General features: G+C 39.3%; 1 protein-coding gene across 3 annotated transcripts; it reads left to right on the plus strand.

The window, feature by feature from the left end:
• The first annotated feature begins 790 nt into the window (after window positions 1-790).
• si:dkey-250d21.1 lies at window positions 791-15,771 on the plus strand. Of its 3 annotated transcripts, none has more exons than XM_048180767.1 (14): window positions 791-1,142; window positions 1,709-1,829; window positions 2,596-2,703; window positions 3,277-3,313; window positions 3,464-5,313; window positions 5,451-5,478; window positions 5,686-7,454; window positions 7,545-7,593; window positions 7,784-7,827; window positions 7,992-8,034; window positions 8,155-10,001; window positions 10,158-10,194; window positions 10,410-10,493; window positions 10,615-15,771. In XM_048180767.1, exons 1-14 carry the CDS (start codon window positions 1,039-1,041, stop codon window positions 15,045-15,047), a joined length of 10,554 nt encoding a protein of 3,517 aa, XP_048036724.1. In that variant the 5' UTR covers window positions 791-1,038; the 3' UTR covers window positions 15,048-15,771. The 3 variants fall into 3 exon arrangements, with proteins under 3 accessions (XP_048036724.1, XP_048036722.1, XP_048036723.1); XM_048180765.1 differs by having other exon boundaries at window positions 792-1,142; window positions 10,594-15,771; XM_048180766.1 differs by having other exon boundaries at window positions 792-1,142; window positions 8,158-10,001; window positions 10,594-15,771.
• The last annotated feature ends 360 nt before the right edge of the window (window positions 15,772-16,131 follow it).

Here is a 16,131-nt window from a genome sequence, read left to right on the forward strand (position 1 = left end):
CCATATCACAAACCTTAGCTATTTCACTGGTACATTATTTATTAATCCCGAGACTTTTGATTGTAGCATCAAAACACCATATATTACCTCGTTTATTCACAAATTTAAGTCCAACCAAGTGAGCATGTGTTATACTCTTTGGAAAACCAGTTCAAATCCCATTGCTGAACAAACCTATAAAGGTTTAAAAACATTAAATCTGTGTTTAATGGAAAAATACTCCAAAGTAGAATAGAAAACTGGCAAACAATAACTACCAGATTAAATTTTTCAATTAATATTTTTTATTAATATTTAAACATTAATATAACTTCAAATTAGAATACATATTAATACATGTACCAAATATCGTGGTTGTGTTATGACATCTTTTAGAGGAGCAAACTGAAATTAAAAATCTGTATGAAATGAACATGAAATCGAGACAGTCTGAACCAATTTAATTTATTGTTGACAACTGTGTAGAGTATATCAACAACTCTTATTAGATCCTTCAAAGTCAAATATTATTGGGATTAAATGGGTTTAACTAACTGTTGCATGCATACTTAAACCTATAAAATAGTTATGAATTAATATGAAGTGTTATTAAATGGGTGTGACCTCGAATGTTCACGTGGGTTACAAAAAAACATTTGGCGCCTCGTGGAGAAGGGAAACAATTTGTATTTTAATTATAACTTGTAATATATATTTTTAAAAAATAATCAGTTGTGCAGCATTTTTTTTTTTTTTACTTAATCTGTAGTCTAAATGCACGCGAGAAGGGGAACGAATCACAGTGATATAGTTATTTTGGGGGATCCGTCCTCAGTTTAGTCCATTTCCGCTCTACATAGGTGTTCTTCCTGGTTGTTGATTCCTATGTGAAAGTAGCAACATTTCGGCCATGAGCAAGTTCCAGCAGAATGCATGCACGCGACGATTGGAAAAAGCGCTCGATAGCGTAAAATTTATGTAGACGAGCGCGCACTATTTTTTTTTGCTGTCGAAGCGTCTCCTTTTGCGCTGGAGGATTCATGCAATGCAATATTCATTATGATTAAGTCCAAAATGCCCGAATGCTGTGCCGCAGCAAACTGCAAGCAGAGTGCGGACCAGTCCAACGTTTCCTTCTTTAGTTTCCCGCTGGATCCTGATCGGTGAGTGCAGCCTTTTGGGCGTAAATGCAGTCGAAATTTAATCAGTGTTATTTTTTGCTATTTAGATTTTTATTTAAGTACAGAATGAGCAAATTAGCTTTATTTGTTAGCTGGTTAGCTTCTGCCCCCCTTTTGCAATGATTCATTGAATGCTTTGCACCCTTATTGTCAGCTAAATGCTTATCATGTTGCTACCATTAATCTGGTTATGCAGTGATTTTTTTGCGAAGGTTTATTTTGTAGCTAGCCATTATGAAATCATCTTTCGTGTTTCTTCAAAGTGATTGCTTCAACTTTTATGGGGTTACTGTAAGCAAATGAGTCCTGTACACGTTCGCCATCATCAGGCCCTTCCCAAAATGGCAGGAATTTAATTCCCTCAGAATACGTTATTTTGTTTATGGCTTTATTTGTATTTTGCTGGTTTCTTTTTGAGGTATTTGGTATTTTGTGACAATAATTAAATAATATTCTTTGTTTTTGTCCTGTGATCTTTGATTTTTGAGGTTTTTAATGTTAAAACTTAATTTTTGCACTACTGCAGTAACCTTGCCTCATATCTTTAGATGTAAACAATGGGTGGGTAACTGCCACAGACCAGATCTGGAGACCAAAACAGCTGAAGATTTACACAAGAACTACAAATTGTGCTCAAAACATTTTGAGACGTCAATGATATGTCAGCAAGTAAGTGAGCATCTTCTGTTAATATGTATATGAATGATCTTTTTATTTTATTATTACTATTTATTATTTAGCATTATCTGCTTGATGTAAACAAACCCAGTTTCCTAGTATTGACATATGTAGAGTTGACCAGTGGGCCTGACATGTTATCCATCCCTCCAAAAAACTGCACAATGACATGTCGCCATATGTTTGTGAATGTCAAATTAAATTTTCTTCATGGCTATTAAAATGGGTTTTGTGTGAAAGCAGATGTATTCAGATTTTTAAAAAATGGCATGAATGTTGGTGAATTGCCAGTGTTTGAAACCACATTTATTTCACAAAAGATTATTAAAGAAATATTAAATTATGCATATTTCCCAAAATTATAGTGTACCATATGTTTTAGTGTAAGTTTTAGTGGCTAAACTAGATGAGTACAGTAAACTTTGCATCAAAATATGAATACAGTTACATTTTATTTACTTTTGATTTCAATTTGAATTACATTATTAAAGACCATTTGTAAACTTAAGTTTAATAGTTTTTGCTTTTTAAAATGGAAAAAAGGTTTAATTAAATTAAAATTAAATTTGTTTATGGGTGTCTGCATAATAAGACTCTGAGAATGGGATGTTATTTTTTGTTGGTGGTGGTATAAATTGCTGATTTATATTCGTGTATTATTTGAAATATAAATTCACAAATTAATGATTTATGCATGTCACAGCAAACCCTTGTGTGCTGAAATGTATAAAACTCCTTTTTTTTTTTTTTTTCCCAGAGTGATCTTAAGGCTGTTTTGAAGGATGATGCCGTTCCTACTATATTTGATTTTGTATCCAACCAGGACAATGCACAAACTAGCAACAGAAAAAGGACAAGGGAGAAAGTGAGTCTCTTATTTACACATCAAGTAGATCATAAAACATTGTTTTTGTTCTGCTTTATATGGTCTTTTGTAAATTTTCATGCTTTTTAAATGCACTGAAATATATTTACAAACTGCAGTCCTAGCAGAATGGTCATTGCCCATGCTCCCACCAATGGCACGTATGTACGGCTGTGCACTTTGGTTATGTCAAATGTTATTTCAACAAAATCTTTTGCAATATGTGCTTTTATAAAGCAACATAAAATAATGAAGCAAACTACTCACCCATTTTTTTAAGTTGATGCTTATGAAGCTAAATATGCAGTGACAAGTTATTTGGTTCTGTGTAGATTAATTACCATTTGAATATAAATGTGATTCCACCTTTTCATGTGGATTAAATTTCATGCTTGTAATAGTTCTCAATGATCCCTTACCCAACAAGCATTTTATAATTTTGTAGCCATCAGTAAAGAAATGTATTATCTTTTTATTGTTATTCATTGTTTTTATTTAGCATTATCTGCAAATTGTAGTGTTAACTACAAACATTTTAGCATATAATGATACATTTCGTTTTCATTTTTTCAGACAGGAGATGAGCCGATTGTCACAAAGAAAACTAAAGGTAGATAATGCATTTCCATGTCAGCTGCTTTTAATTCTCTCTTCTTTTTGTAATTACACAAACTAATTACAGGGGATTCTCTGCTATTTTGTTTTTAAGTGTGTTTGTGTTCTCTCTCTCTCTCTCCTTTTTTTTTTTTTTTTGGTGAAGGTACCACCGATAACTTAAACCCCTCTGTGACAGAGGAGGAAGTTAAAGTTGAGAGTGACTCAGCAGAGAACATTCAAACTCAAAATCTTCCTGCACATGATGAATCAGAGGAGGATCCTGCTATTTCCAAAGCGAAGGAAACTTTGAAAGACTACTTCAAAGAGACGTTAGCCTTCACTGGTTTCAGCATCGCCAACAATGCTTCTCTTAACTCTGTTAAACCATTGGGGAATGACCCTGCTGGGCCGCTTTCTGTCAATACCATATGTGCAGAGAAGATCGACCAAAAAGAAGTGCTCACCTTAGGTGAGGATGTGATGCGCGAGGAGATCCGCAATAGCCTGCGCCTTGCACGCTTCTTTTCCATACTTCTCCAAGACAAAATAAACATTGAGGGCAAGGACCAGATTCCTGTGTTTATCCGCTCTGTCACAGGTGAAGGCTTTCCACAGAAACACCTCATGGGATTCCTTCCCTGTGATGTTGACTCCGACAGTCTGTTTTTATTGCTTCTATCCGAGATCCGCAACAAGTGGGGCCTGCGGATGGAGCACTGCCGTGGCTTCACCTACCTGTCATCAGGTAGCATGTGTCAGAAGCTGAAGGAACTCTCCTGCAGGATGCTGCGGGATTTTCCACAGGTGGTTTTGTCCCCCAGTGAGCCCTACGCCTTCAACATGTGGTTGATTCGCTCCATGCCTATCCTTCCAATTCAAGACGTTGTTGATACTGTAGAGCAAGTCGCTGCGGTTGTTAGGCAATCAGAAACTCTGGCGAAGAAACTTGATAGCAAGATCACTGCTTCATACAGCCACATCAAAGGTGAGGTGGACCGAGTCAAGGATTCTTGCCAGAACCATTGGGAATATGGCACGGATGCTTTCCAAACAATGCTTGATATCTTGGAGCCGCTTTTGAGCAGCATTGGAGAGATGTGCACCAGTGCCCTTTCAGATGTAGATGCAGACACTGTCGAAGTGCTTCTAAAGCTGAAAGAGAAACTGAAGAACTTTAATTTCATCATTACTCTCGTGGTCTTAAAGAACACGCTGTGTTGTGTAAGCATCCTGAACCCCAGCCTCAGGGGAATAATCAGCATCAGCAGCACTTTACAGTACACCATCTCAAATGCCTTAAAGCTTCTCACCAAACATATGCAGGAGATTGCCATTTTTCACAGGAAGTGGTTCTCTGATGCATTGGGCAGAGCCAAGAAGTTGGGGGTGCCTGTCAATCTGCCAGTGGAGATGGTGACAAACGGTGATGGCACGGAGAAACCACAAGCATCATTGGAGGATTACTACAGGGAAGCGCTGAGCAAGAAGGTTTTGCAATACCTTGTTGATGAAGTCAAAAGAGTCCTTGGCACTGAAATGGCAAGAATCCTCAGATGGTTGTCATTGGTGCCCTCATACATGGCTGACCACAATTTTAGCATCCGCAAAGACAAAGTTGCTGATGCCAACCTGAATAACTTGGCTCGTCCTGACTCCTTTTATGATGAGCTGGGTTGTTGGGAAGTGAAATGGAGGCATGCTAGCAAGCGAAGGATTCTTCCCACTAGTGTGTTTGCTACCCTCAAGATCCCAGATATAGGCTTTTACCCAAATGTACAGAGCCTGTTGAGAGTGCTGGGCACCATCCCTTGTGTCCATGCAGATTCAGATGTGTATGGGCAGTATGACATGGTGCTGAACCGATATCACACCTACATGAAAGAAGTACCAGTGGAAAAAAGACTGAGCAATATGGCCTTTGTTTATGTCAATCAAGATGTCCACTTCAGCATTGAGGAAATGGTAGAGGCGTATGTAAAGAAATATCCAGAAGTCCTGCAGCTTTTACAAGAGGTAAACATATTTTTATTTATTGTGATTTTTTTTTTTTTTTTTTTTTTTTTTTTTTTTTTGTATTAATTACTGGAGATGAATAATGCAAAAAACCCTCAAATGTTCACTTTTTTTTTTTTTCTTTTTTTTTTTTTAAGGATGACATAATGGAAGTGCAACCATCAGGTAAAACTTCTCATCTCTGACTTATTATTCTTAAAAAATGTTAACATCTTCTTTTTCATAGCTCAAACAAGTTTGAATTGAATTTTACTGTAATATTAGATGCAGTTGTTAATTTTTTATTTTTTTATATATATATATATATATATATATATATATATATATATATATATATATATTTATTTTTTTTTTACTCCAAATCCTATACAGTTCCAGAAACCAGTGCAAATGACGCCTCCAAAGAAGATACGGAAGAACCGAGAGAGATGACTTTAAATATGGACGTTGAGAGACAGAAACCACCCGAGTATGCAGAAACTGATAAAGAGGCATTAAAATCTGCATTACAGGCTGCTGTCACTGCAGCATATAGCAGGCAAAGCAGACACACTCGGGGTGATCAAGATCAAGAAGTAGAATATGTGACCAAATCTGAGATGAATGAAGTCCTTAAAGTGTGTGAGGATGTTGTTAGGGATAGGATTCTTTCAGAGGTCGGAAATTCATTCTTCTCTCTGTTTATCGATAGAGTTGTCAGATTTGGAGAGACTGACTACTTACCAATTTTCCTCAGATTTGTTGACAGTTTCGATGTCATGCGCCTTGAGCTTATGGGATTTGTTGAGGTTATTCTTGACACTGAGGCCATGTGCGAACGGCTTTATGATGTTGTCACCAATGAGTGGCATCTGGATTTGAGTTACTGCAGAGGTCAAGCTTACCTTGGCTCTGGTGAAGTGTCCTACAAGCTCAAGGCTTTTGCATGTAAAATACAGGAGAAGTATCCTCTTGCTATATGCACACACTGCTCATGTTACTCTTTCAATACCTGGTGGTCAAGATCAGTTCCAGTACCTGCAGTCATCAGAGCCATAGACACATTAGAGGAGATAGTGTCTTTTTTCCACAGCATGTCTGCCCTCGAGAAACAGTTAGATCAAATCTTAGCCATAGGCCTAAGAGAGAGCTATGAGAAAATCCATGAGCTTCAAGGAAAATTCTGCTCTTCTTGGCTTGAGAAGCATGACTCTTACGAAGTCTTCGCTCAGATTCTGGAGCCTCTGGCAGATTGGCTAGAAAATATTGATAACTGCCAACCACAAAGATGGAGTTTGGCAGTATCCAACCGAGCCAACAGACTACTTCACTTAATTCGGGACTTTGACTTCATTGTGGCAATTGTTGCGCTGAAGAATGCCTCATCCTTCACCAGAGAACTGAGTGCAGCGCTACAGAAAGATCATTTTAGTGCTGCCTCGCAGCTCAGCCAGATCAGTGGTATTGTGGCCACACTTAACCGAGTGAAGACCAACATTAAGGTTTTCCATCAGAACTGGTTTGATGAAGCTTGTTGTTTTGCTCAGAGTCTGGGTGTGCAGGTTAAAGTGCCTGATAGTGTGATTGTTCCAAGGGACAGCCTCTTGAAACCAGGTACATACTACAAAGATGCAATGAGTGTCCCTTTAGTTGACCACCTCATAAACATGGTGAAAGATTATTTCTCTGATGACCACAAGGAGGCTCTCAACCTATTGTCCTTGGTACCCTGCTCTGTGACAATGAGCTATGTTTTTGAAACGCTCAAGTCGAAACCTCCATTGTACATTGGTGACCTTCCAGATCCTGACAATTTCTTCACGGAGCTGAGCTGCTGGAAAGTGAAGTGGAAAACGAAAGTGGTTAGTGTAACCATACCAGAAACCATTTTTCAGACTCTGCGTCTACCCCTCATGCAGTACTTTGTAAACATCAATACGTTGCTGAAGATTATGTGTGTGTTGCCAAGCACCGCTTTGGATTATTGTGGTGAGGTGAAGCGTCATAAAATGTATCAAGACTACTTGAGCAACACCTCACCCATGGACAGATTGCCTTGTTTAGCCATGCTTCAGGTCGGCACTGACTTTAACAGGGACCTAGACAGAATGGTTGCTCAGTGCTTAAAGCTCACACCTAAGACGCTGGAGGGCATTTGCCTGGTAAGGATCAGTTTTGTAAAAATGAGTTGCTTGTGTTAAGTGTTTAATTTGCTTTCCAGTTGTGTTTCTAATGTCTGTTGTGCTCCACAGGACAAAGAATCCAAAACCTTAGGAAGGACTGCTGAAATAAAAACAGAAGGTATGTAAGCTATGATTATTCTTATTGCTTTCTTTAAAAAAAAAAAAATCAGTATCTTATTTATGTTATTATGTATGTATGTTTTTAGTGGGAGATGAGTTGTTCACAATGAGATCAATAACATGCATTAATAGATAGGGTAAATTTTCAGTTCATGCCGACTTTAATGCCCACTTTGCCAACATTGCAGATGACATCCACATGGATGAAGTGGAGAACAGGGACACTCTGCAGGTTTGTAAAGTTACATTAATAATGATTGTTATTATGTAGTGTATCAGAAAACTATAGTTCAGTTGAAAACTGTTTTAAACTATTTTCAGTAAAACTTTGCTTCATATCAGTTGTTTTTAGTTGATTGCCTTTTTAGCTTTATTCACAAGTACTTCTTTTTACAGGACAAAGACTCCAGAACACTAATGGTGAATTCTGAGATAACAGGTAGTGATATGTAATTTGTGGGACTGACCTTCCATTTGAGTCCTTGATGTGCTATTAATGTATTATTTATTTCATTTAAACTTGTACATTGTCTAAAATAATGTCTACCTTGCCTTCTAGAAGCAGTTACCCACAAAGAGGTTGCAGAGAGCATAGAGGCTCAGCAGCAGTCTGAAAACATAGCAGAAGTGGTTGCTGAGGACCAGCTTGTCAAGGTTGATGATGTGGGCCAGATTTTGGATGAGAATGGCCATTCTGATGAACCATCAGATAACATAAGGAACTGTGAAGAAGTCTTCAAACAGGCAGCTAAGCTTGCAAGGAGAAACTGCTCATTGATCGACCTTAACAAATCAGAGCAAGATGCTGTTGTACAGAAACTTGCCTCATGTCATTGGGTACAGAAGGAAGGGGCATCATTTTCAGAGGGGGAAATGCTGCAAAGTATTGTAAAGGCCATACGAGAAACGATCCTCAGTGAAGTTCAGGACTCTCCTTTCTTTTCCATCATCACTGATAGAGCAATCTTAGTGGCCGAGGCGAAGTTCTTACCACTCTTTGTTAGATATGTGAATGACTGCATTCCTAAAGTGGAGCTCATAGGTTTTCTGCCATTTGATGAAAGCTCTGATGTGGATTTGCAATCTAAGGCTCTTTCAGCTACACTTGAGGATGAGTGGGGACTTCAAATGGGCTACTGTCGTGGCCAGTCCATCATGTGCATTGGTACAGGGAGCCACAGTCTCAGGAAGATGGCTTTGGGCTTTTTAGAGAGCTATCCATTAGCTGTGAACACTCCCAGTGAGTCTTGTGGACTTGCCTACTGGCTGGCTTTAAGCCTACAGAATGCCTACATTACAAAGGTTCTAGAGACAGCTGAGGATTTGCTACAGTTTTTTGACCAGTCACCCAAATTAGAGAGTGAGCTTGCCAAGACCATGGATGGGCTTCTGAATACCCCACGGGAAGCACTTGCAGAGATCCCAGAGACCTGCTTGTCTAGATGGAAAAAGAGAGAAGACTTTTTCGATATTCTGGTGGACATGTTGGAGGGAGCCCTGAATTGCTTAGATTCTGTGAGCACCAACTCCAATGGGTCATGGAGTAGTAGCATGTCACTGCATTCTCAGACCCTGTCCACAGCCATTAGACAGGTAGATTTTGTCATCCCCCTAGTGATCTTGAAGAACGCCTGTGCTCCGTTGAGGAACTGTAGCACTGTGTTTCGCTGCGGAAACCCTGCTGACATTATTTGTGAGCTTGAGAAGATTATGCCAATAATAGATTCTCTTGGCAAAATGTTGGACAATGTGAGTGCAGTGCATTCTATCTGGTTTGAGGAGGCAGTGGATCTTGCTACTAAGGTCACAGGATTGCTGTCATATGCGGAATCTGTCAGTGGCCATGATTCACCAGAAACGTTCTACATGGAAGCAGTTAGCTTACCAGTTCTAAATGGTTTGATTGAAGAAATGAAGTTTAACTTCTCAGAGAATCACCTAAAGGCACTGAAAGTGTTGTCGCTTCTGCCAACATGCAACCCTTTGCCCGTTCTCCCAGAATCCACAGATAAACTGCACACAATATACATGAGTGATCTCCCTGAGCCAGAAACAGCTGAAGAAGATATTAACACCTGGGCCACAGTATGGAGGGAGAAATATCAAGATGTTTGTCCTCCCACATCCATCTCTGAGACACTGCTCCATAATGAAGCCAAAAACCTTCCAAACATTGCAACCCTTCTTAAGCTTGTGGCTGTGTTGCCTAGCATTAGCATGGAGTGTGATCTAATGAAGACAACACTAAATGCCTTGAGGACCTTACTCCGAGATGGTATCTTCAGCAGAGGCAGTAAGACTGATGCAGTCATGCTTCTTATGCATCGCCAGACACTGCAGAGCCTGGAGGAGGTGATTGAGAAATGCCTGGAGGGTGATCCGGAAAGTCATTTATTTCTTGCTCAGGTATGATAAATTTCTTAGTCTTTATACTGTTATAATTCATTGTATTCAACATATTTTGATGTGTGTTCTTATTAATATTAATATCACCTGATAAATAAGTAATGTTCCTGAAAACCCTGTTCTGTTTTATTTTCCTGATTGTATTTATACATGTAGGTAAAAGCAAGAGTTAGTCACTTGAGAATGGAAGGTGGTAAGTAAAACTAAAAATATTATATACTAAAAAATACTATATTAAATATTATATACTATATATACTATAAAAAATATTTGCAAGTAGAAAGATTTATTATTGATTATTATTGATATTAATTGAGAAGTTGGTTTTTGAGTAGCTCAAATGGGCCCTTAAAGTATTATAATAAGCTGTGTTTTTATTCTGACACACTCTTTCCTGTCCTTTCTCAGAGGTGATTGCTATGGCTCCACAGGAGATAGCTGTGGATACAAATGGTTCTGGTTATCCACAAGAGGCAAAGGATGCTGAAATTGGTCAGTAATATTTAATGAAAAGTATTAGTAATAACCTAGGTGCATGATTATGAATTGTCTCTGTTTTTTCTTACACAATCATGTCTCGTCCATTGTTTAGATGTTAAAACTGCTGCTCCAGTGGAAATTCCAGTGGAAACCAGTGAAATGGAAAAGGTTGAAGAAACACGTGTCTTATGTACACCTGACCAGCCATCATCTTTAATGCTCAACAGTTCAGACAAAGCCACAACTGCAGCTCAAGTCATCCCTGCTCTCAGCTCTCTGCCAACCAGCACACCTGAACAACCGACAGAATCTGTCCAAGATGCCACTATGCAAACCCCAGTAGCAGAACATGATAGAAGTGATCAACTGATCACACTTGTTCAGGATGTAAATGATAGGTCTGAAGTAATTGATCAGTGTGGAATTGGTCTGCTAGAAACAGGGGATCAAATTGTAACTAATCAAACTGAGCAGTCTAATGAAGAACAGCCAGTTAGCATTGTTCAGTTAGTATCAGTTGATCAAAGTGAAACTGATCAACCCATGGAAGTTGATCAGTTTGTAGCAACAGAACCAGTTGAAACAGACCAGCCAGCAACAGAGAAACAAAGTGATTCATCTATAAATGCTCAAGATGAAGGTTGTTGCACAGTAACAGAGTTAGCAGATGGTCAGTTGATATCAGAGGATCAGACTGAATCTGTTCAGCTCATTGCAGTTGATCACAGTGTAAATGATCAGTTGGTGTCAGTAGATCAAAGCGAAACCAATCAAGTCATGGAAATTGATGAGTGTGAAAATGATCCATGTGTAGTTGAAGATCAAGTTGAAAATGGCCAGCCAGCAACAGGGGAACAATGTGTAATTGAGCAGTTGGCAGTTAGTCCAGTTGAAACAGATCAGTCTATAATAAAAGGTCAGGATGAAGCTTGTCAGATAGTAACCGGGATAGCAGATGAGGGTGAAACTGGTCAGTTGGTATCAGGGGATCAAATTGAATCTCATGAATTTAAGGCTGTTGATAACTCTCGAGATGATCATTCTGCAGCAGCAGGTCAGGGTGAAACTGATCAGTCAGTAACCAAAGATCAGACTGTAAATAATCAGTTCATGTCAGATGACCAATTTGAAACAGATCATTCAGTAGTAGAAAGTCAAGATGAGGCTGGTCAGCCAGAAACTGGGTTAGTGAATGAAGGTGAGTTAATCTCAGGGGATCAAAGTGAATCTAATCAACTCATGGTAGTTGACTCTGGAAATGATCAGTCCTTAACAGAAGGTCAAAGTGTAACTGGTCAGTCTGAAATAGTAGATCCAAGTGTAACTGAACAGTTCATGGTAGTTGGTCAAGTTGAAAATGATAAATCCGTAGTAGAGGGTCAAGAGGACACTGCTCAGACAGAAACCGGGTTTCCAAGTGAAGGTGAAACTAGTCACTTTGTGTCAGGAGATCAAAGTGGATCTGATCAGCTCATGGTAGTTGACTCTGGAAATGATCAGTTCTTGGGAGATCAAAGTGTAACTGGTCAGTCAAAAATAGTAGATCCAAGTATAACTGAACAGTTCATGGTAGTTGGTCAAGTTGAAAATGAAAATTCCATAGTAAAGGGTCAAGAGGACACTGCTCAGACAGAAACTGGGTTTCCAAGTGAAGGTGAAACTAGTCAGTTAGTATCAGGAGATCAGAGTAGATCCAATCAGCTCATAGTAGTTGACTCTGGAAATGATCGATCCTTAGCAGCAGATCAAAGTGTAACTGATCAGTCAGAAATGGTAGATCCAAGTGTAACTGAACAGTTCATGGTAGTTGGTCAAGTTGAAAATGGTCATTCTGTAGTAGAGGGTCAAGTTGACACTGCTCAGACAGAAACCAGGTTTCCAAGTGAAGGTGAAACTAGTCAGTTAGTATCAGGAAATCAAAGTGGATCCGAGCAGCTCATGGTAGTTGACTCTGGAAATGATCGGTCCTTAACAACAGATGCATGTGTAACTGGTCAGTCAGATATAGTAGATCCGAGTGTAACTGAACAATTCATGGTAGTTGGTCAAGCTGAAAATCACCATTCCTTAGTAGAGGGTCAAGATGACACTGCTCAGACAGAAACCAGGTTTCCAAGTGGAGGTGAAACTAGTCAGTTAGTATCAGGAGATCAAAGTGGATCTGATCAGTTCATGGTAGATGATGACTCTGAAAATGATCAGTCTGTAACCGAAGATCAAGATGTAACCTGTCAGTCAGTAACAGAAGATCAAAGTGTACCTGATCAGTTCATAGCAGTTGGTCAAGTTGAGTCAGAACAGTCTATAGTTGATGGTAAAAATGAAGCTTGTCAGACAGAAACTGTATTTCCAAATGAAGTTGGAACTAGTCAGTTAATATTGGGTGATCAATGTAGATCTGATCAGGTCATGGAAGTTGACTCTGGAATGAATCAGTCTGTAATAGCAGATCAAGGTGGAACTGGTCAGTCTGTATTACCAAATGAAATTAGAACTAGTCGGCTAGTTTTGAGGGATCAATGTGGATCTGATCAGCTCATGGCAGCTGAGTCTCGAAATGATCAGTTTGTAACAGCAGATCAAAGTGGAACTGGACAGTCATCAGCAGATCAAACTGTAACTGATGCATTTGTGGAAGTTGCAACTCAGCTGCCTATAGTAGAAGATCAAAGTGGATCTGGGTTAGCAGATAATGAGGGAACTTGGCAGGTAGCATCAGGGAATCAAAGTGGAACTGATCAGCTTGTGGCAAATGTACCCTGTGGAAATAATCAGTCTGTAGTAGAAGCTCAAGGTGGAACTGTTCTTGCAATTGCATTGAATCAAAGTGTACCAGATCAGTCTATGGAACTTAGTCAAGTTGGAACTGACCAGATAGTACCAGGTAATCAAAGTGAAACTGATCAGTCCAACACGGTAGATCAGTTTGGCCCTGACCAGCCTAAAGTAGCTGCAGAACGTGGCACAAATCAGTTCAATTCAGCGGCTCTAGATGGCTCAGACCAAGAAGCTGCAGCAGTACACGTTTGCCTTGATCAGCCCTCTGCAATAACAGTTACTGATCATTATACACCTGTTTCACCTGAGGATATTACTGATCATCCTGTAGCATCAGAATCAGAAGGCACAGACCAGTCTGAAGTAAAGGCTCATGATGGCACAGACCAAGTAATTACTCTGGATAGCACTGGACCTGAAAAAATAGTTTTTACCCCCTACAATGCTGATGCTCGAGAGGAATTGCTTAAAGAACTATGTAACATAAAATTCTTTTCCATAGTCACTGAGGATGAGTTTGCAATTGATGGCCAACCTTACATTCCTGTAGGAATACACTACCTTGACAAACAAGACATTCAGAGTGAAAATATATTAGCATTCATCCCCCTTTCCACAAACATTGCTTCATTTGTGGACACTCTCACCATTGTCCTCTCTGAGAAGTGGGGTTTGAACTTGGCACTCTGTAGAAGTCAAACCTTGGCAAGACCAGGTGCCTCACTCTCTCAGATGACACAGGCTTCAGATTTGCTTTCCCAGAGACTCCCTCATGCTTTCAGTTTCCCGAACCCTGTTACTCTGAAGTCTTTGCTAGCCAGTTGGTCCTCCCTTAGAGAGATAACTCACAGTTTTGAGTGCTTAGAGCAGCTGTTTATGTGGTTCTCTGAGGATGTTCAACGACGGGAAAGACTAGAGGATGCTGTTGTACATTTGTTCCAGAAGGACGAAAGGAAAGCCAGTGAACTGAAAGCCAAGATCAGCAGTAATCAATTGGCAATGAGCCATGAGGTTCTGGAAATTACTACAGACATTCTAGAGGTCATCATCCTTTGCTTAAATGAGATGAAAGGAAACCAAGATAATGAGGCAAACGCAGCACAGGCCCAGAGCTTCCTTTCTGCTGTCCAAAACTTTGATTTCATATTGACAGTTGTGATTATGAAAAACATCTTAAGCCTCACCAAAAACCTAAGTCTGAGTCTTCAGGGAAATTCCTATGATGTGTATCAAGCTGTAAACCGCCTGTCTGATCTCCTGCCCTCTCTCAGTGAAATGAAGAACAGTATTGACACGCACCATCAAAACTGGTTTCAAGAGGCAGTTGCACTAGCTTCTAAGCTGCAGGTACCTTTGCTACAAACACCCTTAAATGTGCACTACAGAGAGGACCTCAGTAAAGGGGCCATTGAGCACTGTATTGCTGAGGTGGAGGGGTTCTCCCAGGATGTTCTGTCTGCTCTTCGCTGCTTGCAGGTTGTGCCTTATGTCATGTCAAACGTGGAGGGATGCTGCAAGGACAATGAGTTTATCAAGGTGTTTCAAGATGATTTACCTGACCCAGATTCCTTCCAGACTGAGCTGCAGAGGTGGAGGGACAGGTGGCCAGATACTTCTGCCACTCATCAACACCTACCTGACACTGTTCTTGGAACTCTCAAAGCTTCTGACATCCAGTCATTTCCCAACATTTCAACCATCCTTAGGCTCCTGGCAGTCCTGCCCTACTCCAGCATGCACAGTAGCTTCAGACAAGGAAAGATGAAATCTGAGCTGTACCCTCTGTAGTAGGCTTGACCTAACTGCCCCCAAACAAGCTCTCCATTAGGATGTCATACACTGCTGAAACTTCAGAATGTCCCTCTGTATTCTCTAAACTGTAGATCACATCTGATTGTAGGTTTCAGTATGTTTATTTTATTACTTAATAATTATGAATTAGACCTGTACACTTTAAGTATAATCACATAATTGTTTTATTGATGTTTTGTCTTTTTTATTTTTTATTTTCCTTTTACGTAAGTGGCATGGAAAAAGAGGACTGCCAATTGGGACCAATGTCTTGCCAAAAAAAAAAAAAAAAATGAGAATAGGATGCCCTTGGGGGGCCTTACTGCTTTGTGCCTTTATGCAAAAACCCTACATAACTCTGAATCATGATACAAAAAGTCTGGATGGACACTTTCAGACAAGAGTTTCTGGAAATTTCCTAATATCTTCAGGAACTTTTAAAGACTTCAAATCATGTAAATCTTCTGAGATGCATTGGGGGGGAAAGACATGTTTTATCACAATAAATTACGATGGTTGTGTTATACTGTCAAAATATCATCCCAAGGCACAATTTAAAAATGGTCTGTCCCTGTATCATTATGCGTGTTACAAAGGTTGATTTGTTTGCAGTTTTATTTAGATGAATGGATTTTTCTGTAAACATTTCCCCCATAAGCCCTCCTCATGAAGGAAGCATTCATATATATTTGACTAAAATAAATAAAATCATTAAAAAGCAGTGTTTTATCTGAATCTCTGCTCACTTCAAAATCAAAACATTTAAAGATGTCCACAAGATGGCAGTGTACACCTTTCAAAATTTGCAGAGTACTTGTGGGTAAGTATTGATTCATTCATGTGTTTGTTTGTTTGTTTTTTGTTTAGCTTTTTGCCCTGAGACTTTTTCCCTAGATGATTTTTTTTTTGAATGCATTGCAGAAACTAATTTAACTAGGATTTTTTTTTTTTTTTTTTTTTTTTCCCCAGTTGATTAATTGGCCAGCAACATTGATGCAACATTTTGTTAATATTGCAGTATCATGGTGGTGGTTAACAGTTGATGTCATTGGCTGGTTGTTGTGCAGTCTGTTAAAATATT

This window comes from Megalobrama amblycephala, linkage group LG2, assembly GCF_018812025.1.
Source record: "Megalobrama amblycephala isolate DHTTF-2021 linkage group LG2, ASM1881202v1, whole genome shotgun sequence".
Classification (NCBI taxonomy): domain Eukaryota; kingdom Metazoa; phylum Chordata; class Actinopteri; order Cypriniformes; family Xenocyprididae; genus Megalobrama; species Megalobrama amblycephala.